The sequence below is a fragment of the Hippoglossus hippoglossus genome, chromosome 17 (assembly GCF_009819705.1).
Source record: "Hippoglossus hippoglossus isolate fHipHip1 chromosome 17, fHipHip1.pri, whole genome shotgun sequence".
Classification (NCBI taxonomy): Eukaryota; Metazoa; Chordata; class Actinopteri; order Pleuronectiformes; family Pleuronectidae; genus Hippoglossus; species Hippoglossus hippoglossus.
In genome coordinates, this window is record NC_047167.1 from 7,399,750 (window position 1) to 7,425,727 (window position 25,978).

At 40.8% G+C, this 25,978-nt stretch overlaps 1 protein-coding gene across 1 annotated transcript in view; it reads right to left on the reverse strand.

The window, feature by feature from the left end:
* Positions 1–25,978, reverse strand: part of LOC117778716 (vertebrate ancient opsin-like) — a 53,401-nt gene that overhangs the window by 6,125 nt on the left and 21,298 nt on the right. The window contains exon 3 of the mRNA XM_034614471.1: positions 7,856–8,089. Within this exon, the coding sequence (XP_034470362.1) occupies positions 7,856–8,089 (234 nt within the window). The remainder of the gene's footprint in view (positions 1–7,855; positions 8,090–25,978) is intronic.

Genomic DNA, 25,978 nt, shown 5'->3' on the forward strand with positions numbered 1-25,978 from the left:
TGAGCCAATGTCAGGAAGACCTGAGCTTCTTTTATGGACATAAGCAGATTACCCACCACTTCATCTGACAATTTTCTGTTTTAATTTGATGAAGTAAGCTCCCTGGCGTTGTGAAGAATTCACTCAGACCATAAACCTAATTTCAGAAAAAAGTTATAGATCTGAGAGCTGTCGTCGGGAAAATTACTGTCACACAGGAACATGTGATCAGAATGACAATCATCTGATTTCCTCATGGAATGTAATGGCGCTTTCTGAGAAAAAGACTGCCCTGCATTTATAGTGTGTGTATCAATCATTTCCTCACCCGGCCCCACGGCTCAGATGTCGTGCTACATCTCATTTCCAAGAGCCATTGACATAATGCTTCCTAACAGACTTGCCTTCCACAGCATCGATCCAAGTTTACATTGAAGCCTCTGGCCTGTGGAGTGAGCTGATTCTGTTTCCAATCATATCCTTGCCAGCATTCAGCTGCAGTAGTCAGACACAGTATAAGCTACAGCGGTGAATTAACTGAATGAAGTGCTCATTTTATAAAGTTGAAAAGACTGAAACTGTCATTTACAATTTACACCACATATATTACATGGAATTAGGGCAGTGTTTCCAACCAAAACTGGGTATTGATGATAGAAATGTGTCTAGATCAGATAATCAGGGCCTCGCAAATATGATGCAATGTTTACATTTATTTTTTATTTTTTTAAGTGTTGACTGTATACAAAGATGGATGGTGTCACAGCTGAAGTCTGTGCAGGAGTGATCGAGGGATGGAGTCGTGGTAGCGAAGTACCGTCGACACACACACTTGACCAATCGTGGGTCAATCTCAGCTGTCAATCATGTCAGATAACTATTGTAAACCTACTTTACTAAACACACTTGCATTTAAACATTAGAGTGATACGATCTACCTACAACGACAGAAATCATCTTTTGAATATTTTTTGTTTGGTCCATGTCCCATCTATTAACATAGAGGAGGTTGGATTTATGACCTTTACCACCCACCAGGTTGCGATCAAGATGTTTTGGCTCCAGTTTTGGCGAGTCATTTTGTCCATCTTTTTAAATTTATAACTAAACTGTCACCAACTGCTTGCTCACCTTCCAGGTGCTCCCTTGGCTGTACATTACATTACATGTACATATACATTTAGAAATTACTAATTATGTGCTCCTTTTCTTTTTATTGAAAACTTAATCCCTAAGTAAGCACCAGTCAATCTGCGGATCTGTCGGTTTGAACACCCTGATGAATAGTGGATGGGTCGCGGGTGGTGAACTAATACATCATTAGTGAGGAAAATATTAATTACATTCACTAAAGTCTGAGCAGAGCTGTGGTCCACTTCTGCCCTGCAGTAGACATCTTCATTTCCCATCAAGCAAATTAGTGACAATGGGGAATACTCAGAAATGCTGTACTCTTACAGCCTCCAAATTACAGCTTAGTCCACTTATTCAACTCAATGTTTCTTTGGGTTCAATAAAATTGTCTTCATATCTTTGTTCTGCCAACGGGGTAAGTGAAAGTATGGTGCTATTTAGATTTTCCAATTAATCAAATGATCATTAAAGATCATTTAACAACTTTGAGGTAAGTCAGCCTAAGGGCTCCTAAAATCATGTCACAGTGCAGCCGCCATTTAGGTCAAACTGTGATTGAAGTTCTGAAATCTAGTTTATAAACTGCAGAAAAACATTCTGTCATGTTGGTATGAAAGACCTGGTTATTTTACCCTGAAGTGAAAAATGTTGATAGCCCTTCAGTGGAACAGTTTTTTTCCCCCATTTCATCTCACTTTGAAATGCTCAACATCTTTATATTTGATCCGTTTATATTCACATGTGGTCAGATGAAAGATGAAATAACAAAGAGAAACACTATTTGTAGTAGTTTTTATCATGGTTAATTCATAGGCAATTTCCTCTGGGCACAAAAAGTGTGCCCAATTGAGAGAAAAGTCGCTACTGTAAAGAGGCTTCACAACATAAACCTATACTGGGCCTGGTCCACACAGGATCCTTACTGGTGTGTTTTTGATGTGTATCATGGTGTTTGAGAATTATCAATCAGGACATGCTCATTTAAATATGGATCAATAGCTGATCCTTGCTGGATACAGACCACTTGGCCCCCAAGGCCCCAGCTGTGCTATGAATACCTTGTGTAATAGAATAAACATCTTGGGATGAACCGGAGTGAAATGAGTTTGTCAGAAAGACGTGGGCATGCACACAAGAAACAGACTTTAACCGGGGCATTTATTCAAGTAGTGATGGAGTAGATGACTCCGAAAATCACAGGGCACGTCAAACTGTCAGTACTGATGACTCAGTTCACAGCAGGAACATGAGACGATGGTGGAATGATACGACCTGTCGGTTTGTTTGACGTGGTTTCATTGTTTGAGTCTGTTCCTCTTGACAGTAAGTAATTGTGGAGTCTTTTGGAAGGACGCTTCAGCAGTTTATTAACAGATGATTAGGTCTTTTGAAGAACATGGTTGGCTTGTGCTGCTTTGTAAAGGCTCATGTCCAGCAATAAGAATTACTGCTGACTGGTGCTTTCTGTAATTCCACCTACTGTTTTTGCAATGTCTGCAATTGTGATCACGGTAATGTCAAAGCAATAGTTTGACATCTTGGAAAATGTGCTCATTCGCTCTCTTTTCTTGAGTTAGCTGAAAGGGTGAATACTTGTCTTAAAACAAGAAGCCAGTCAGGTCTCCGTGAGATTGGTGACCCACTGCAATGTCTGAAATTACTGAGACTGCTACAATATCACAATTACATGACTCTGCAAGGTACTTTTAATTTGAAACAATGGGTAGAGTACCGGCCTCTCTAGCACGCAGCTGCAGCCTTTATTCTGATAGAGGAGTGGAAGAAGAAGAAAGAGGAAGGTTGATTTAACAAGCAAACTCCTATAAGTAGGTTATTTAGATAAATTATCGATATTAACTGTGTTGTCATTGTGTGTGTGTTTGTGTAAGCACCAGACCTTCACTCTATGGGGCAACTGTAATGACTTAACAGTGTTCTGATGTACTGACAGCTGACACAGTAAAAACCACCGTACACATTGAGAAGACAATTCAGGTCAAACTTACCAACGTAACTGCTGATCGTTGCTGGGACAAACGGACACCAGCTGGTACTTGTATCTGTACAGCATTTTTAGTCTTCAACTCGCCTCAACTCATAGTTTCCATAGTAACGGGCTGGGAGGAATTGAAGACTGAAAATGACATACAGGACATTTGGTGCCTCTCTCCCTCTCACGCTGTTATGAGGTAGATGATGTGTGGGCTAAAATGTCCCTGTAAGGTCAGATGGCTGCCGCTGTGTCGGCGACTCGGCGGCGGCTCGAGTAAGAAGGGAGTGTTAGACGGAACAGACGGTGGAGGAATAGAGGTGCTTACACCTTCGGATGACATGGCTACATGGCAAATGTACTGCAATTATTTAGAGCTTGTCTTGTCTTATTGACCACTGAACGCACTTTACACTACATGACACACATACACACACACACATTCAGAATCTTGCCCAAGGACACTTTGAATAGAAACAAAGACCTTTCGATTCATTTTAATGTAGTTTTTGTGTTGATTTCCAACTTCAAAATAAAATAACCGTGTGTGAGCAAAGCTTCACAGCAATGTATTGCACTTGAGCAGGTTTGGAAGCCGATAAGATTTCCTCTCCAGCAGAAAGTTCTGTATATAAATCTCTATATGGCACATGAAATCTTTCTGTCAGAGTCTGAATGGAATTGTTTTCTAAAACCTTACGCAGCATTTTGTGCTTCACTTAATAGACCGGAGAGAGATGGTAAAGATTACATTGAGGGAGGGGGGAAAAAAGTTTCAACAGTCGGCATCAGTGTGATGCCAGGACGGTCTTGGTTATCTTTTGTTATTTTTTTTCTCTCTATGATGAAGAATGTTTCAGAAAGGAACAAAAAATCCTAAATCTAAAGTCTAAATGTATTGTTTAGTACAAAGAGTTTTTACTTGAGAGAGGAACTTGATAAGGAAGTAGAAGCTTTGGAGTTAACTTGCAAAACCTACACTATAAATCAAACTAAGAGGCAGTGAATTCTCTTCAATGATGAGTTACGTGAAAGTAGTTTCATCATCTCTCAACCAAGGACAACAGTTACCTGCAGTCCTCTGCCAGGGATTTGTGTTAATAACTTGTTTATGGAGCTATAAATTCATCCAAATCAATTCCCATTCAGGAAGCTCTGTGTAATTTCATCTAGCAACACTGGTCGTCTTTTCTGAGGTGTTACACAGCAGCTGAAAAACTCAGTACACCAGATGCTAATCTTTGAGTGAATACAGTGACAAGTGTTTATACTCTTTTTATAAACTGGAAATCCTGAAAAACATAAGGGCCTGTGAAACAGAAACTTTCACAAAGACACAGAAAAGTAAAATTCTGTCTTTTTCCAAGCAGCCTCTCTTCAAAGTTGTTCCAGTATTTCAATGGATTGTGTTCAAACTTCCCTTTCTTTCACTTACAGCTTCATGCACTGTACCTGTCATTCACCTGCAGAGCTGCTCTCCCAAACACACCAAGGAAATACAGGGCAGTCTCCACCATTTAACATCCAAACTCCAATTATCTGTTGGTTGAAACTTGTGTATGTTGCAGCACAAGGCAGCTGACGAGCTCTGTAGACTGTTTACACTGATGCCACATTCACATTATGCGCTGTAGGATGTCCCTTAGTGTAAATACATTCTGTCGATCTGCAAAGAAATGTTTACACCAACTTCCTTGTGGAAAATACATGTTGAACCATGTGGAAGATTTTGCGGCTGCTGTTATAGCTGATCCTTTGTGCTGTATTCAGATAAATAACTACGGTAGTGAAAATGTTTTTGCTTTAATATTCATTAACGACTGTGTCTGTAGGAGTTCTGTTCCAATGATTTAACACATGCTTTAAAGTTTCAAATAAAGCAAAGCAAGCATATAATATAACGCAGAGGCAGCAAGTAAAGTAAATGAAGAATATAAATCAGATTAACTCATAAGGAGGCCCCTGTGGCCCAGATGATCTCCCACTTGCACAGAGCACAAAAAGGGGCCTTCAAATTAGGTAATAATAATAAATGGGTAAACTGAAATTTATATTCAGCTCTATATTTGCACTTTGCAATTTAGTAAATCACATTATTAGAAACTAAATCTTACACACTAAACTATGGGAGAGGGGGGGGGGGGGTCACAAAGCTCCAGCAAAGTCTATTTGTGACCTTAATCACAGGTCTCAGCCATTCCAAAGCTGACAACACATTAACCAAACAGGGAGTGTTAGTTTTCCTCGCATAAGGAAACTATTTCCTAATCCCCATATAGGTTCAACTGCAACTCACAACGTTCCAAATTGATAAAAAAAAAAAGATTATTTGGGTTTGGCATATTTCAGTTATAATATCAATTATTCTTAGATATGAAAACATTTCTTGGAAAGCTATAACCATGTATACACATCTTAAGTATACTATTTTAGATTGAACCGCCAGGCAGCCAGTGAGGCTTAACATCAGCAGTACCTCAGGAAAATCTATGATTGTCTCATAAAGAATGATTGACTACAGTGTGTGTGTCAGAGGGGAAACAAAAGGTGTGTGTTGTTTTCTCCAAGGTTCGGGATCACCACTTCACTGAAGTGCTTGCCTGTCGATGATATATTTATATCCATTCATATGGTAGTTGGCAGAAATGGAAGCAGAGATCTACGTTGCAGTGATATTAACACAATCAGTCATTACGTTAGAAAACATCAGGAACAAGACCCTGTTCAAAGTAAGTATGGATTTATCCATTAAACGATAGTCTGCACTCTCACTGTATTCTTCTGGGACAGAACTGGATCAGTGCTCTTACTGGTTAAGCAAGGTGTCTCATTAAATGTGATTTCAATTCACCAAAGACCTCTGCTGGAAATAGCCTGATCTAATTCTGAGGAAGGAGATCTCGCATCCAGCATAAAACATTATTTTGAACTCTAGGCTTCAACTTGGCTGAACTTGAAATTGCTAAAAAAAAAAAGAGGCTGCAACTGAATGTTTCCACAATAACATGCTTGTTTTCATCAGGCTGTGGATTGAATTAAATATAACACACACACCCTCACACAAACACACACAAGGAAGAGCTGCATGATAAATGTGGCAGTGCTTGTTAGGTCGGCTATGATTAATTATTTGAATACAAAGGCTTTATGTCCCTTGCTCCTCACTCAGTGATCTAGTATGCATGTCCAGCTATGATCAGACCTGGCTCTCCACATGTCGGCCACTAGAGGTAGAACATGAAACGGATGTTTCAGTTCACTTCTCAACCCTGGTTGTCTTTTGGCTTTTTCCTCCTGTCTCTTATTTATCTGCCCCTTCAACCAGAAAAGCACGAGCACTACCCGCGCTCTCTCGGTTTTGACGCTGCCAGCCCAAACAAACTTAGTTTTTTTCTTTCACTTTGAAAAAGACATTGCGTCATTTGTTTGCAGTACTCTCAGTGCTGCACTGTAAGTTTCAGGCATATGTGACATCAAACAATTCGAAATCCAGAGAACTTATTTTCTCAACCTGCTTCCTACTATGGAGTCCTACATTAACACACTATTCTGCCACAGTTTGAACATTTGTGATTGTTTCACATTTGGGTTTGAAGTTGGTGGGAACAGCTGAATGGGTTGTTTGGTTACTTCAATTACAATGTTTCAAATGTAATCAAATAACATGTTTTTGACTTATTTACTCACTCAATCTTTAAAACAAATTCTGCTGTTTTCACCATACAATGCCTCTGTGAACTCTGAATTGCCATTTGACAGATATCAGAGTAGCATTGATCTTCTAATTTACCTCAACCACACACAAAATAAGCATATTTTCCAACATGTTCTTTTAGTGTTAGGAATGATGACTGATTTGATGAAGTTTTCAAATGTGAATGTGTCACCCAGTATGTTCGGGGGAACAAGCTGAAAAGCATGTTTTCATTTCAGCAGTTACTGATGACAGTTGTAATTTACCAATGAGTCATGGGCTCATGGTTTTGAGTCAGTTCGGATTCATCTCCTCACAGCAACTTAAAATTAAATAAAGCAGAAGAGCTAATAAAACATTATCATAGTACCCAGCCCCTTCTAACAACAACCGCAGAATCACAGCTCGCAAGCACAGATAACTCCCATAGCTATTCATCATAGTCTGAAGTGGGCATGGGCCAAGGTTAATTGAGACATACTGTGTGTTTTTTAATCAACACTTCAGACGACGGGCACCTTCGTGACATTGTAAATACGCCTTCTGGTTTGATAATGAGCAGGATTAGGTTACATTCACTTGAAAGGCTCAAGTTAGTTGATTACAAAACATATTAGATTTGTTCACCGTGGCCTGAGATGCACCAAAGTGCCAGCTTAGACGAGATGGAGTCAAAGAGATCAAGGTAGTGATTCCTAAGTACTTATTGCATCATTTATTTAATCAGATGGCTATTTATGGAAACCTGTGATGCTTTCCAACACATGTCCGCAAAGGCAGAAGTCCATCACACGTGTGTGTGTAACATATTTTCATTGACACCTACACAGCTCTGCACACAGGTACGTGGTAGACGTCCTAGAAGGCATTAGAGTACAATCTGATACGAATACAAACCAGAGGCTCATTTCCATTAAATAAACACCCCTCTGTAAACATTGAAGAAGACTGGCCTCAGTAAATGAGATGCTCTTTTCCTGCCGCTTTGTGACAGTGTAAGACAAAAGGCCCTGACCCTCGCTGCAGCGCCCCCCTCCCTCCTTCCATCCTTCTCTCACCTGTTTATTCATGAAGACGTAGATGACTGGGTTGATGACTGTGCTCGTCTTAGCCAGGACCGAGGGGATGATGCTCGCCACGGGCGTAACCAGGCCCGGGGGCCCGAAAGTGGCCATCAGGGCCATGATGCCGTACGGCAGCCAGCACAAGAGGTAGCATATCACCATGACCACCACCATGAATAACACACGCTGCTCACGTTTCCTGCTCGTCGATGGGTTGATTCCACTCACCTGGACACAGCGACAGGAAGAGAGAGGGAGGAAGAGAAATAATATGTTAATAAGCTGGAAATCTTCACGCCATGTGTTCAGACGCGTATGTTTTTGACTTTTGCTGTCACAGTGCATCCAAACTGTCCTCTGTAAAACAGAGCTGTTTTGGGAGGAGAGGAGTCTCTCTCACTTCTGCACTCTATCACTTTGTTTCCCAAAGTCGTTCAGAGAGGTGGAGCGAGCAGGAAACAGACGGAGCAGGAGGCCACGAAACGCATATCAACATACCTTCATTCATTCATCCTACATACCTACAGAAGAAGTCTAATCAGAGGAAGACAATGACACAACTTAATGTCATTAAGTCATTAAGAAATAGTTAACCTACAGGTTAACTATTTCCCCTTCTTTCCCGTCTTTATACTAAGCTCAGCTAGCTGTCTATTGGCTCCAGCCACATGTTTACTTGTAAAAGCATTGGGAGTGGTATCATCCATCTTATCTGACTCTCAACAAGAAAGCAAATCGACATATTTCCCAAAATGTCAAACTATTCCATTCACTCCTGACATCTGGAAACGCTGGAGAAATACAGATACACTTTGGGCTTCAGCTTTAACCTACCATACCACTATTGCACAAACACTGTGTAATTAAAACCAATATTATCCGGCTAATTTGGCTGCTTGTTCACAACCTGCGTGATGTCTGATCACCTGTGTGTCATGCCCTCGTCAGAGTGTTGGAATGCACTGACACACTCGAATCTGATTGTGCCCGAGAACATGGACAGCAAAAGTCTAAACAAATGCATTCACCTCCATATGGACACGACTGCACACTGAAAAACACCTTAACTCTCCAGACTTGAGCTGCCTTCATTTGTCTCTATGCCCGATGGCCACATGTCAGCTGCTGTCAGTCAATTTTTTCGCCATGGAGACACAGTGACAGGGAGCCAGTTTCAAGACGAGCTGAAGCTGTGGCAGGTTCCTGTTTTTGAGTTTTTGTGCAAAGGCTCTGAAGTGATGTGGTGGCATGATACTGTGCATGATACTGTCCACACACAGTAGTTGCACATACTCATAGGGAAAAAACATCATGATTTTTGAACAAAGAATCATCAGCCATAAAATATTCGTATCAGTCTGCTAACCATTTAATCAAGTCTACTTTTACTTTCACATAATTTTCTTTTTCCCTTTTGCATGCACTGTATACATATGTATGCTATAAGGGTTTGTGAAAATACGGTAGTGTGTGTATATACAGTGTATATATATTTAGGTGTTTTCCCATGCATTATTCAGTTAACATTTTACTGACAAGCTGTAAACCCATACATTCCTGTACATCGCATACTGTCATTCACACTGTGACATTTGTATGAATATACACGTAAATATAACGCTCAGCTTTCACTCGACTCTCAGCGTTTGTCTTATCGCCACAATATGACAGACAACTGCTTTTCCAACGTTGCAGACAAGCCACACCAGTGATTGACAGCCTTGTCACATTTAGATAATCTTCCCCAAGTGGCTTCCATGTCTCAGCAAAAGGAAACTTTGGATGTTTTCACGATCATGTTTAGACCATCTGATACAAACGCTGAAGTGTTTGCAGGCTGAGCTGAGATTCTTCCAGGCAAACTGTGTTATGATTTACAAAGGTAGTAATTTCTTGTTGACGACTCAATTTAGTTTTCTTTATTGTGGCTATAGTTTTAAATTAAAACCTGATTTGCTCTGAATGCAGAATTTAAGCTGTCTTGAATATAAATTTGAGGCTTCATACTGTATGTATCTTATCGGCTTCACACTTGGCATGTGTATTGTTAAGGGGCCCAATGAAGTGCACGGTTGAATTTGTCGCGATCAATAAACTTTGAATAAACGGACAAACCTTCCCATGTAGTCAGTGGTGGTGAGGCAGTGTGCAGGCAGTCTGAGGATTGAGTTGAACATGTCTAAGGATAAAAACCTATAGCAGTGTTTGCCATCTGTCAAAAATCACATCCTGATCATTTTGATAATTAGAAAAAAAATGTAAAACCATATTGCACTGACACAGGTGCTGATCTCCATCATGGCACTTCTTCTGCTTGATAGAATCACTTTCTCTTTTATCCAATTGTCTACAAAGTAAAAGCACAGCATTTGTTTTCCTGCTGCAATGGTTTAAGTCAAGCTAAATTATAGAGCTTTTATTTTGAAAATGTGTTAACTTGGGTCTGATAATTGTATGGCTTGCTTGACAGTAATAAAGCAAATTTTTCTTTTTTTATGAAAAACATTGACCATAATATCGGTGCAAAACAAACAGAATCCATTTGATCACGGACGCACAATGATTCATCGCAGATTTTCAATGTTTAATTTTCCTCTGTGGCAACAGGAGTATTGTCTCCACCCAGGTCCCTGGCAGACTTTTAGCTATTCAGATCATTTGGCCAATGTGTTGCGATGTAAAATTAGTTTTGAACCAAAGTCAAAGGAACTGGCTGGAAATAGAATAGTTTATGGTGTCGGTACATGCAATGTCTTAATGCTTTGTGCTTACTGTTACTGGTTTTGGTTTGGATCCTTCCCTTTCGCACACGTATATGTGGACAATGCACATGTTTAAATGTGTGTACGTGCATTGTTCCAGCACCTATAATGACTTGTGTTTCCCATAAAGTGACACCTTTAAGCCGTGTAAATGACAGCATTCTCTGTGTCTGGCTCATTGTATAAGGAAAATTCAGCTTTTTTTTAGCGATTATTGGCTCAATATACCCATAAAATGAAATGTGCAGTGGACTCTGCTTGGGGTGTTAGTCGTGTACACACACAATGTTCATCTGCTGTGGTCGTCACATCATTTAAACCCTAATTACAAGCAACCAAGTGAGGAAATCTGCTCGTGGCAGCCCTCAATTTGAAATTCCAAGTCAGAGATGCCTGGAACTTCTGAATTACAGACATGACAACAGAGTTGCTATGAATGCATCCCCAGCAGTTACACCAAAATTAACTCCAGTATTATAAAATAATACAATTTATCTGGTTAATTTAAGACTTGCACATTGAGCCAGTTCATTTTATTCAACGTATGGCTATAGTGCTGTTCCAGAGCGACCACGTTACCAAATTATTATGCAAAAGTTCATAATTTGATTCATTCCACACAGAGATACGTATTTCTATTTCCTCTAACAGTCACTGGATGTTTAAAGAAATAGTGGAAAAGTGAAAGAAATGTTAGATACTTTGGTTTAAAACCGATAATGAATTGTTCAAAAAATGATCAATACCAATACTATGTTAAACACAGCAGAAAACTGAATATCTAGATTTTGCACTGTTGGCCAGACAAAACAAGATTTATAGATGCATGTATAATTGTTTCAAATATTTTCTGGCAAATTATAAACTATTATTACTATTGTATTACTATCAATTATCAGGAGAAACCAATTATCTGACTGATAATTAAAATTATCGTTGTTACTGCTTTGGTTAGCTCTAGGCCAAACCGCCTTGGAATTATGTACGAACACTCCAATGTTCAATTCTACACGAATTGCAGAAAAGGCCTCAGCTTGAGTGAAACACATTTCCTCAAGTTGACACAATGTCACGTCACACTGTTGATTATTTGCCTTAATGGGCATTTTTCAAGGTAGACATTTTGGCTTGTCATCGTAGAAAAAGCTCAGGTGTTATTCACATTAACAAAGGCTTTGTTCTTCTGAAGTTCCTTCAATGAGTCATGACAATGAGTCACCAGGATCAATACAGGACCCTGAAAGTAAAGCAACTCAACAGATATTAACCATGATTAATCTATTTCATTAAACCTTGCTTCTCCTTCTGTGATTGGTCAAAATGTCTGCCGTGACAAAGACCTCTATGTCAGCCTCGCACACCAATCATAGGTTGAATATCTAAACGCACCAGTCCGTTCATTCTAATGGGAGCTGCTTGCTCAGGTAAAGTTACCATTACTTCCTACCTGTGTTTTCTGCTGGCCCACATGAATATAATCCCTTCTGTGATGGAAACTGTGATTTTTAGAGCGACTGCTAAAAGGTTGATTGCAGCAGTTTTGCATCTGTTTTTCTGGGACTGGTGCCCAGCGCATCATGTGACCTGCAACTCAGTTAGTGCAACACATTCAGGGCTGCTGCTGAATGCTTTGAATGATCTTTTCTGGGTGCTCATTTTGAAGCTATTGACAGAGCACAGACACTTGCTGTGTAGAAGGGTCAAAGGATCAAGGACATAGCAGCAGGCTGTACTGTGGGGCCTGCTGTCAGGATTGGCGTTTGAGAAAAATAGAAAAAAAACTGCTGGACTCAGCTGGTTCACGGTTGAACATTTCTACTGAATATCAGATCATGGGGGGAAATGTGATCGTATCACCTCTTACATGTACACACTGCTTTTGTGAGGTTGTGTGTGTTGGCCTGAGCAGGAAATATGTGTGGGACAGTGGTTTTTGTTTGCTCTCCTTCTTCCTGCCCGTCCCAATTCTTGCATGTGTGCACTTTCTGCTACACAAATGTTTTCTCTTCCACATGACCCTGAAGTTGACGACAACATATATTTGCATAGATAGTTGAGTGGTGCACTTTATCATAGCCATTTAGCTGTTTGCATTTCATGTTCAGAAGAGGTGAATGGTTGGATCTCTTCCTGTTCAGCCCCTTTAAGAGTCGAGCTCAAGTGTGGACTTCGAGAGGTGCCTGATGTACTTGGGGAGAGTTCCGAAAATAAGAAGTAGACTTTATTTGTGCGATGCCAAATGGAGAGAGGGTCATTCCACACTTCAGAGACAGATGGAAACGAATCCAAATATGACTCGTATCACGGAGCAGGTGGTGACAGACGTTAGGGCACTGTATGAGCTGCATGGTGCAGGCTGCAGCTCATCTTAATAGCCCTGTTCAAGGAGAAAATAGTGGAAGGGCACATATTAGTGGAGGATAATAGCTTCCAGGCTGCAGTTGGTGTTGTGGTCAGGTCAGCGGATGATTAAAGTTTGAGCAAAGAGTCAGGCACACAGACTTGGGTGAGGAAAGATCAGTTTTGATGGATTTTTGGGAGACAGAACCTCCATACTCAGGTGCATTGTGGGCATGTATGACAGTTCCTTGTCTTGAATCAAGTCAGATCTCCTGCTGGTTTCTGGCAGGAGTCGTTACCGTCCTGTCAGCGATGATGGAAAAGTCTAGCAGAGAGGGGGAAAGTACTGCAGAGTCCTAACACCCATCCTATCCATTTTTTTGTATTTTTAGTTCACAGGAGAGTAGTTCTCAATCCTTTAGTGCCTTAATGTGCAGCCAGTGTATGTTGAATTACACACGTGGGGATGTGCAGAAAGAGAAATTAAATCTTTTGAATGCTGCACTGCCTTAAGTTTATTGCGCGGCTCTTGCCTCATTCTCCTGTCTCCGAATGGCACTCATTTGTCATCATTGTAAAAGTGTTTTCATTCCCCAAGTTCAAGCAGAGCGGACATCTGAGGAGAAATGTACTGAAGTGAACATTTATATTGCTTTCAATTTGCCAGAGAAGCTAAATCAATGATAGGAAACTAACAAGAAGGAACATGGTGACGGAGTTGAATTGCTTGCCTACAGTTCTTTCCACTGTCCAGTGGGGAAGGCCAAAACATTTAGAATTTTAGGACTGGAAGTGAGGACAGACTGAGTCACCAGCCAGTCATCTGGCTGGTCGTTGTTTTAGTTCAGTATTTGAACTTTATTCAGGTGCTTGCATTTCAAGAAAGAGAATGAACTTCTTTCAGTTCATTTCAAACTTCTGTAAATTCTTTATTCTGACTGCTACTTCCACGACAACTCCAGCCTCAACTTTTAAGCCTTCACAATTCCTCAGAGTAAAATACATAAAAAATAATGCAACATTCATTTTTTAAAGTTCTGGAACAAAGTCCTAGATTAAGCCAAATTAACTTGCAAGTCCATCCTGTTCCAGCTCCTAAAGGCATTCTCCAGGATTTAGCACCAGATAAGTCTTATTTGGATGAATGCAATGAAACAGCAGTTTCTTTCAAAGCATGCATGACAAACTCAAATTATGGGTTTGGATATAATAAGCAGTGGTACTTCATGCCCAGTAGGCATTTGTCTTCCTGTGCTCATCATCTCAGAAGCCTTATGACACACGAGTGGGACCAGCTGCTTTTTACATCACTGTAATCAAAGAGTCTCATCAGTTTAATACTGGAAAATACAGCTGCAAGATAGAATAGGCTCTGAACCAATGAAAGTCTGAAATCTGCCCAGATGGCTTGGAGAGTTATGTTGTATTTTACTATTATAATTACGTCATTGTTTTCTTAATGATCATCTTAGCGGAGAAGATTTATTTTCAACTTTCTTACTCATAAAACAGGTCAGCAGGGGATGGTGGAGACAGGCTGGCAGCCATGTTGAAACAGTGCTCAGACAAAGCTGAAATAAATCAACACACAAAACTGACTGTGAGTCCATTTTCAAGAATCGCTCTGCGTCATTACTAGCCTTCCTCTGACCAAAGATTTTCATAGTCAACCAGTTATCATTAGTTCAAGACATTACCGAACAAGTTGTTTCGGGTATTATTTGATTACTGGATTGTTAAATGAATACATTTAATAATTCAATAGATGCTGGTTAATAATAACTATTTTCTATTTAAAGGTATAGTGCAGGGTTTCTGCAGGGTCTTAAAAATAAGACTAATAGACTATGGATACCAACTGTCTCTGTCTGTAGTTTGCAAGACAGGGAAGCATATCAAGGGTTATTTTGTATTGTAGGCCACTTCAACTTAACTTCAATTATGGGGACGTGTAACTTATTCTGGGACTCTGATATTCCTTCATATCTGTTGTACTTGACAACAATCTTAAATTTCATTCCTTATGGTCTTAAAAGTTATAAATTTTACCATTTAATTTGCCCTTCTCTGTGAAACCATCGTCCTCCCCTATGTTCATATTGTGAGAGGACTCCAGCTCTGTTAGACCGTGATGTCAACATCACAGCCAGGTGTCCAGGCTCATTTTGGCCCCGATGATGTCTTTCAGAGACAAACACTGTAAACACACCTGTCACCTGCCAACCACGGTGCAGCCAGAAGCCCTGCAGCTAAATATCAGTTATGTTAACAATGCTGATATTTAGCAGCTAGCCGCCAGGCAGACCCACTGAGAGTGGAAATTAATTTGAAACACCAACAAACCTGCAGATCAGACATGACAATATTCCATGTCTCTCCTGGCCCCTCCTTTTTTCTCTTTCTCTTTGACTCACCTTAGAAACAGATCCTCTGTATGCGTCCACCTGTCTCGTCTTTCTCTTAGCAACAGCTCAAATGCTGCAGTTTTCATTCAGTAATTCCATCGGCCTTTTTCATGGCAGACATGTCAAAGGTGTAATTCAAATGAATGACAGCTGATTCGAATTTAGCTGCTACAGTTTCAGACTCTTCACACTGTCATGTCTTACTGAGACATTTGAGGTGAACAGCCATTGTTAAGGTGCTTTTCCAACTCTGAAAAAAACTAAAACTTCACCATAAAGAGTAGATTGAAGCCAAAGAAGATCCCTCAACACTAACGTCCTTTCTGGTCCGGTTACACACAGATACCGGACAAACTTTTTCAACAGTTGGTGACCCAGATGCACCCAGACTCACCAAACCCATATTAGCACGCTGTAAGTGTTCCTAATGAAACTACACAATCCGTTAATCTGGAGTCTTCTGTGCAGCTAACTTGATTACACTGAAGTGGGTGGCTGCCAGACTGGCTGCTGAATATCACCTCAGCTCCGGGGGTTGTGGGCATTCAGTAAACCTCCCACGCCTTCGCCAGCTGCCGCCTGCCCTCTTTCATGCCTGCAGCAGCACCAGATATTGGTTATTAGACTGTGAGATCGGTGGCGGTGCTGGTGGCAGTGCGACAGGAAGCAGGCTGTATGAGCTAGACACGAGGCTGAGAACAGACAGAGGGAGAGTGCAGAGAGTGAGATAGAGCGGAAAGAAGTTGTTTGAGAATTAAAAAGCGTACGGGGAGAAGGAGCCGGATCATTGCAGCAGAAACAGAGGAGGAGAGGTGAGAGTGAATTCGGGGGAAATTGAGGTCTATAAGGAGGCGATAATGCAAGAAATGAAATAATTGAAAGTATAGTTCTGCGGTGATTCATTTAAAAGTTTCCCCTCTCCTGCTTTTGGCCTTGTATCATTATGGACAGTTGCTTTGGGAGTTTGCCCCATGCTGTAATAAGCAGGTGAGGCTGCCAGCTTGGCCAGCGATTACCTGGCTAGAGATTAAAGTGTGGCAGCTGCAGCCATGTTTGCCTTGTTACACAAACGTGCTCCACCTAAAGGTAGAGGGGCTGTCATGTAAGTTCAATTTTCTAAGCAAGCTGCCAAATAAGCTTCTCTATACTCTCATCTTCAAACACGCACACACTTCCAAAACCCTTTAGAAAATAGAGACCCAAACCAAATCATCTTGAAGTAATGAGTATTTGCCACTCCTGAGGATTTTTTCGTTTTTTGCAAGAATGCATTGTCAACACTCTTGAGCCTCCTGAGAGAGTTGAGCTGGAACAGCTTTTCAGCACTTCACCACCTCAACCAGGAAATAAAGATTAGAAGAATCCTTTTACTGTAAATTCTATCTTTCACAGAGACACGTTCCCAGGTTCAAGTCTGTAAGGCATCAACAACTAACTTTGGAATGCTGAAAGCCCAAAAAAAACGTATCCTGTCACTATTGAATGTGACTAAAAGGATGCGGAGAGGAACAAAATGAGAGATATTTGACAGTTTCAGGCAAGCCTCTCTCAAAGTTCAGTTAATTGGGGGGAAACTTGTGAACTACTAACGCCACAGCTCTTGACTCTCGCGATGTATGACAGACGGTTTCTTTATCTGATCATTTATTAAACACAAGGGTATGGTGTGCTGCTATGAAAACATCCCCAACGTCTGACTGAAAGCCAGATCTTTACTAGCCTACAGTACAGGAATGTACATGGAAGAAAAGTGGCTCATTTAGTTTCAGGCATTTTCATAATTGCTGAAAAAAGTTAAAAGTTACATTTATCTTGTTGGTGTTTGGCTGGAAAATCCCCCCCCCTTCCCCTTTGACAGCTGCAACACAAAATCAAAGCTTGTTGAATCCCAGCACCGAAACACGGACACCTCAGAAAGCTACATCCGCACCAATCTAATGGCACATTTCAGTGTTTCATCAACCCAGACAAACAGTCCTGCTGTACACACACACACACACACACACACACACACACACACACACACACACACACATCACCGATAAGGGGAAAAGACATAGTAGCAGCACTTTTGACTGGCTTGTTTTGCCTCAGCATTCCAGCTCCTGAGTCGGCCCGGCTGTTCTGCCAGGCCAGTTGTTGGCTGCTAAACATGATTGATTGCAGGATTTGTGTCTGCTGCATTAGTCCCGTACACCACCAGCCTCCTGCCAAACACTACACCAGCCTTTCGCCCATCAAAGGTCCTCTCTCAGGAAGAATCCTCAATGCTCTGTTGAGTGGCTTTACAAACATTCACTGTCGCCCTCCTCCTCGCCTTTCCATATCCCCGGGATCCTCCCCTCTACCTGCTCCCCTTTGCCGTCACGTCGAGGTGTCTGCAAGGTCATGGGGAAGGAAAAAGTACCATGATTGTAATTTATTGAATAAGGGAGGGTCAAGTAAATCTGCCGAGCACAGGGGAATAGGCATCCCTGGCTGCTTTCTACAGACAAACAACTTGTAAAGGAGGGAATCAGGAATGAAATTAAGGGTGAGGCTATGTTGGGCTGCAGAGGGAATTCAGGGGCAGATGTAGTGAATGGAAGGTTGGTGTGGGGGCATGTGTGTGTGCGCTGGAGATGAAGTGCCGGAACATTCATTTTCATTTGGAATAACAGCACTCTGAGGACCCTAGGGAGAGAGGAGAACTGTACAAGTGGTGTGAAATTGACTTGTCGAATTGTAGAGCTAAAGGGCTTCTTTTTTTTGCTGTTAGATTGCTTTTGGTCTGGAGATCCTATCTCTTGTCCTGCCTCCCGCTAACTCTAAAGGGAGTCTAGCAGACGACTTATGTTCTCTCTAGTGTCAGAATTCTTTACTGAGGTTACCAAATACAGAGGAAAAAAATGGATCATATCCCCCAGCTGTGAGCAAGGTGTCAAAGATTAGTGCATAGCAGCGCTTACAAGCCTGCTCTGGCAAACACAAGTGACATCTTTGACATCAAGAATGCCTCACATGTCTGGGTCCTAAAATAATCTTTGTGAACATATACCAGCATTAAATTGTGCAAAAAAGAACTCCACAAGAAAACATGTTGACTGTGGAAACGTATTCGGCAATTTTGTATTCACTGAACCAATTTTGGCCCCTGGGGACCTTTATTTGATTGACAGACTTTTATTCCAAATCATTTGACGATTGACCTGATTTAGAGCAGTAGCAGTCAAACTCAGCGACAGAAGCTGTGACATGGACACATTAACTCACAAAGATGGTCACACTCACTATGCTGGCACATTTGTGATATATCAGTGGCATGACACCGCATGGGTGCCTCGCTAGAATTTGTTCACAAAACTTCAAAAGACGCACAGTACAGAGAAGTTTGGCAGAGCCTTGCAACCAGAGGTGACTTAATGATGCCCCTTAGCACCCAATTAACAGTGTTTCCAGTGTCATGACAGCAAGGAGGCCAATCCTACGATTACAATTTTGCCTAAATATGCAAAATGTACACTTATAAAATACAGCAGGATGTTTTGAGGGGATTTAGCAATGTTCTGTTAAGGGGTTGGAGCTTTTTTGTCAAAACTTCAGGAAGCTCTTTTTATAACCCCAGAAGACTTTATTATACACTCACCAAGAACACTATGAGGAGCATCACACTAATACTGGGTAGTTAGTTCCTCCCTTTGCTCTTGAAACAGCCTCAGTTCTCCGTGACATGGATTCCACAAGATTTTCCAAACTTTCTGCTGAGATTCTGCTCCATGTTGACATGACTGCAACACACAATTTCTGCAGATTTGTCAGCTGCCAATCTCCTGCTCTTCCACATCTCAGGTGTTCTATCTGTTGACTGGGGAGGTCACGGAAGTTGACTGAACTTATCGTTGTTTATAAATCCAGTTTGCTCAGACTTTGACTTTGCGACATGGTGCATTATCATGTTGCAAGTAGCCATTAGAAGATGGTGAATTGAGGCATAAAGAGATGGTCAGCAACAAAACTTGCATAGACTATAGCATTCTGATGATAATAGTTGATAATAAAGGGACTAAAGATTGCCAAGAAAACGTCTGCTACATTATTGTACTACCACCAGCAGACTGGACTGTTGACACAAGGCAGATTGGGTCCATGGATTCATCCCGTTGATGCCAAACTCTGACCCTACCATCTGCAGCCTCAGCAGAAATCCAGACTCATCAGACCTGGCTACAGTTTTCCAGTCTTCAACTTTCCGTCGCTGGTGAGTCGGTCAGGAGTGAAACCAGAAATAGTCTCTGCTGTTGTTACCCATCTGCCTCAAGGCTCGACATGTGGCGTAGTCCGAGATGCTTTTCTGCTCACCACAGTTGTAATCTGTGTTATCAGCTCCAGTCTCTCTGCTCTCCTCTCAGATCACGTTTGTCCCCATATTCTGATGTGTGATGTGAACATTAACTGAAGCTCCTGACCTGCATCTACATGATTTCATTGCACTGCTGACACATAATTGAAAAAAATGAATGAGTAGGTGAACAGGTGTTCCCCATGTGTTCGGTGAATGTAATGAATAGTGCTCCTCATAATGATTAAGTTGGAATTTATGAAATTTGAGTATAAATAGCAGACTCTCCCATTGGCCAATCTGCTCAATAACACTCATACAGATTCCATGTACCTTAATGCTGTAATATATTACTCCCTCGCACATGCTCTCACACGTGTGTACAAGCACGTACGCACATAATTAGTTATGCCCTTGTGTTTCATTAATTAGCGGCATTGGGCTAAAAGCTCATCACTCAATGTGTCCTGGAACTGCCTAGAACAACACACACACACACACACACACACACACACACACACACACACACACACACACACACACACACAAACTTTACCAGGAGGGTTCTCCACTGTATGGCTTTAAACACATTCAGTGGGAATATTATTGATTGTCCCCATACGACTCTGGTTCTATACATATGGGGGACATTAGATTCCAACAGCAAATTAATTATCTTCATGAATATTTAATTGGATATACTGTAAGAAAAGGCAATTACACAAGGTGCAACACTGCAGATAGAAATTTGTTAGTGTTGTGTTATTTTATGTTTTCTTCACTTTAAACACAGTCCTGTGTTGCTATCAAACAATAATTTTCCAATCTCTGTTTGTGTAGCACTTAGTTATTATCAATCCTGTTGTGTGGGGGGAAAAAAGGAAGATCATTTATGTATAGACCTGCTGGGGATGACTTGGTAGGGGGAAGTATTCACTAATTATCTTATATTACACTTGGCAATGGCATTAAAAGTCTGTAACTAAGAGTTTCCTCTAAAGACCTATTCACAAAGCTCTTAAACTTTTACAAATTTAATTGGAAGAACTCCAAAGCTGAGAGTAGGGAAACATAGACGCTGTTGGTATAAATGACATTTAGTTTCATGCATGACTGGACTCTCAGTGATTGGTGGAAAGGTGACCTGGCCGTGTGAGAGAAAGTCAAGTCAAATATCAATACACAGGTACACGTGATCGTTACCTTTAAACACTGATTTGAGGAAGGAGTTACCCGCAACATAAAAGCCGTTTTCAGACATGAACTCCAGCGGGGGATCCCCAGCTGTGTTCACACATCGACTGCTCCATGATTTATACAGACTTAATACTTTGTGACACTAAATAATGTCAAAGTTACAGAGATTTGCCTCAAGACGTTTAATACAGACCCAGATATTCTAGCAGAAACAATCAGCTAACCTTGTAAGTTATTACAACCTGACTTATATTTCAGTGAGAAAATATGACTTAAAGGTAGCACAAATAAGTTCATTGGTCCATTTTATTTAGCACCTTTCTTTCTCAGATGTCATTAAGTGCTTCCCAGATCAGTATTCACAGGTCAATGGTCCAACAGAAGACGGGTCCAAACTTTGGGAGGTGCAAGTTAAAAAACACAGCTTCCTATAGTTTTAAACCTTGAGCAACTAACAACCAACAAACCACAAGCAGAGGACCTTGGAAACCAGCTCATAATATAAAACTGCAGGAAATCTCTAATGTAGGTTCCCAACCATGCAGAAGTCTAAAAATAATCACAAGAATTTAATTGGATTCTGAATTTGATGTGTCTCTCTTATCTCTATAGCAGGCTTTTCATACCTAAACTGTGGCAATAAGGATGTTTCTTGAAGATTTTTTGAAACATTAGTTCTTCTTCTCTGAAATGCACAAAAGCACATAAACTGATCACAGATTATGCTCTGGTTTAACTAAGACTTTAGTAGTGTAGTTTGATGAAAGGGAGAAGATGCACTGTGAGGAGCCAGCAGAAATCAAATGAGATGATGCAGGTCACTGCGCTCTAATCCCACCCTGAGGCTGAAGACAAAAGATTTTTCTCTTCATCTACATGTGGGACCTTTCTCCTGCCCAGCCTTCAGACGTGAAACCAGCAGGGTGTGATGCAGATCTCCGAGGACCAACTTGGAGGAAGATTAAGAGATTCTAAGAGAAACAGGCATGTTATAAATATCAGGCAGAGAGAGAAAAACTGCCCAAGCAAAAGGAAAATTACATAGCGTCCTATGCAAAACCTTTTGATTTAAAAAACTAAATATAATTGGTTAAGAATGGGAGTCTCCAGCAGAGGTCAACATTTCCATAAGCACACACTTTTTATTAGGAAGGACCAGGGAACTATTTAACAAATGGAAATAGGTCAAGAAGAACCCAATCTAAGTGATAATACATCTGTGGCTGCCCCATTTCCAGTGCAGAATTCTCAAGAGGTGTGTTAGAGATTTATATCCTTAGGAGAAAGACAGGTGGGGCGGAGTTGGGGCAAGCACACACTGCCATAACAGCAGACAGCCATCCTCAATAAACCTGTGGCCCGTAAAATATGGCAAATAAAGAATGCTATAATTTCGACGAATCCATCACTGTTCATCACTACTTTGCTGAATGAATGAGCATTAGTGTATGTGTCACAGCCAACGATGAAATGCTGCTACATCCTACAGACAAATGGCTGCAGAGGCTGGAAGTGCCAGACGAGAGGCTGCCTCACATTCAGATTCTCCAATTAGGCCATGGCTTACTGGGTCAGGACAGGCAGGGAGCCCAGGATGTGAGCAAAGAGTGAAACAATAAAAGATTGAGGCTTCTTGTTTGTAGCCAACTATAGGCAATAGTGCATTTTGTTGAATGATGCACTGAGGGTTTTTACCTTTTACACTGAATAAACTCCTTGAGTCAGCCAAATTAACCTGTTGTGTCTTTTTGATTAACCCGCTCTGCATCCCAGTGTCATCACCATTTAGAAGAAACTCAGCACTCCATCATAAGCTTTATTTAGGCTTGGGAGCTACGCAGGAGAAGGACATATCGTCTTTTGTTTTAGTCTGATCACATCATGTCACTTTAGGGCATAGCTCCTAATAAGACTGCCTTGAACTGTGTCCCAGTTTGGGGCTTACTCTTTGAGGTCCACATTGCCCGACTAGATACTCCGTAATTGGTCTGCAAGGTTGTCCCTTCTCAAAGGTCCTTTGCAGGAGTATTTTGCTCACAACCAGTGAATCTGTAACGGCGTTGTTATTGAACTATATTGAGGTAATAATAAATCCAAATACCATTTTTTTTGTACAATATCGACTCTTGGCAATTATGGTGTTGTGGTTAAGCGAAATAAATCATGGTTAAATTAGACAACTAAATTTCTTGATTAGTTAAACGTAGCATTGAGATGTTCAGCAAGAAATGTAAGTGTTCAAATTCTCTTCCAGCTAATGGACAATGGACACTATTTTATTTATTTTATATGTGTCACTGTTCTACAGTTGAGAGTACAGGTCGCTGTGCTGATGCTTTGTGAGAAAGAAAGACTTTCCAGATGCCAGTGAAGAAGTGACAAGTAAATACACCTGAATCAATACAGGGTAATGTCTTCATGTCCAATACACCTACCAGCTGTAAATATGTGCACTCTGTGAAATACAACTTGCTTTGACATGTTAGGAAATACCATTGAGGTCAAAAATCAAGCTTTCTGTGGAAACTAAATTTCTCAGGAGCTCCATTTAGATGTTTGATCCAGGCCAATTTTGCATTGATTTTGTGTCAACCAGCCATGTTGCATCGCAAACAAAAGCACTGCACAAAGCCCTGCATGATACAATCAGTGTGTGACTATTTTGTTTGTTGTGACTTTGATGCCTGCACTTTGATTTCCTCTTTGGGAAACCAACATTAAAGCTTTAAAGTGAGAAACTGGGGTTGATATTTTCAGATCCTTCTGTCCCAGTTTGTTTGGGAGGCAAATGAGATGGGGAATTACTGGTTTCACATTTACTATAAATGCTATTTTGACGACATCCATCAAAACTTTGTCTCCTAGGAGAGTCTATGGTTCACGTGTCAATAATTAATACAGTAATAATGAATAATTTAATATTTTTCCCCATGGGGTAGATGTGGTAAGAGTTACTGGGTCAGTAATTTACACAGGAAGCCTTTGTTCCAGTTGAATTTACTGTATATGGACATTTGAGATGTGGGTCAAAACAGTAACTTCCTCTCGGTCAGAGCTAAAACCTTGTGGGCAACTTACTGATGAAACTCACAGTGTTTACTAATTCATGGAAGGTTAATAAATGTTAATCACTGTGGCCATTTTCATTGTTTAGCACATAAGTCATTCAAATTGTCCTGCAATATCCTCACATCAGTCATTATTCCATTTCTGTAAACAGGGGCCTTGCTACAGGATAGGCATAGCAGGTAGCTACCTAGGGCCCCCAGCTGAAAATCGGCCCGTGAAAACTTCTGATTACGTTTGTCCACAGCAACATCAATTTTGTTGGAACCCCCTTAAATACTGTGATCCACTATGTACAGGAGAAGCCACATGCCACTAGCTTTCTGTCATTCTGTACCTGGGATGGAGGTGGGGGTTTTGACTTAAACTTTACTACTTAACTAGTAATTGATTGTAAGCACAATATGCATTGTGTTGAATTTGTTTATAATAAAAGAATTAAACGAAGATTGGGATGATATGGTTTGGTATCATATGTTTCTGGGAGGGGTTGGGTTTGGTTGGATGTGGGGCCACTCCATGTTTGTTCCCTAAAGTGCATTGAAACGCTCCTAGATAGTAAAGCCAGCCAAGTCATTTTGTCGCCGATAACAAACCGTGACAGCAAGAAACAAAACAATATGCCAGAACATTCCAGTATGTAGGCGCAAACAGGGCACTAATGAACGGACTCCATTCTTGTTACATGAGCCACACAGTTAGCATGTTCTTAGACAGACCTCTAAATGTGTACTGCTGTGACTCACATTCTGTATAGTAAAGATAAAATGTGGATTTAATTATACCTTTTCAAACACTGACTGCAGTATCCATAATGTTACCTGTATGATTGATAACCACACTTACTGTGGGTTTACGTAGAAGGTCGGTCAAAATGAATGAAGGTTATTCATGTGGAAGTTGAGCAAAAGAGGACTCATGGTAAATTAACTCTACACTTTAATACCATCGACCTCAAATAGCCCCGTGTTTCAACTTCTATCTAGCTCTCCTAACATATATTATTCTGGCAGCCATAAAAAAACATTAGCTCTCTCGGATGGATTATAGTCAGCTTTAATAACTGGAGTAAAATATATGTCTCTAGGGCTGTGATCAGATGATCACATCTCAGTAATGAATCACACTAATGATAGATCCCCCTGCTGCCTTTTAGCTGGGCTTCATAGTGTCCATGCTTTTAAAAGATTACACAGTAAAAGGCACCAGTTCATATAAAGTCTTTTGCATGGGGCCGAATCATAAGCGTGCATTGTTTAAAGCTATGAGCGTGCGTGCGTGCGTTAGGAAGCTACATTGTGGCGATAAGAGCCGACACTGTCAAAACCACGTGATCTCCGCATCGGAATTAAAACGTTGAATCCTGCCTCTGCTTGCTGCACCACCCCTCACCTGAATCCTGCATAGTTTGTTGTTGTGAACACATCTGAGCACCTCCGCAGGCCATGCCTGAAAACGGTTTTAGTCTGCCTCTGTCCGAAGGACCATTTACAAACCAGCATCTTTTAAAAGTCACTGAATAACGTGTTCTATAGTTGAATCTCCACAAAAGCTGAGATGTAACAATGACAAGGTATTTGCTAAGTGAAGTGTGAAGTTAACCAGCTGCTGGTGAAAGCAACATATTTGACACATAAGGACATCCACAGCATCTCCTCCTCTCCTCATCACTAGAAAGCACAACCGTGTAAGAGCAGTCTGTTTTTTGTCTGTGTGTGTGTGCACACGGTTTCCTTCAATCCTCTACAAGATAATTTCGATTAAGTACAGATATTATATTGAGAGGCGAGTGCAATTAAGAACAGAACTCGAACCGACTTGTCACGTCATTTTTTAACACTATCTCACTATTGTTAAAATTACTAGATATCATATACAAATCTGTAAAACCCTGAAACTAGAAATCAGATATAACCTTTCATACTAAACTAAGGAGAGTTTAGGATGTTAAATGACAGAAAATATAATGGTAGTATAATGGAAAAAGAAGTTTCTATTTGCCTGAACTCTCTGATGAAAATGGAATTAA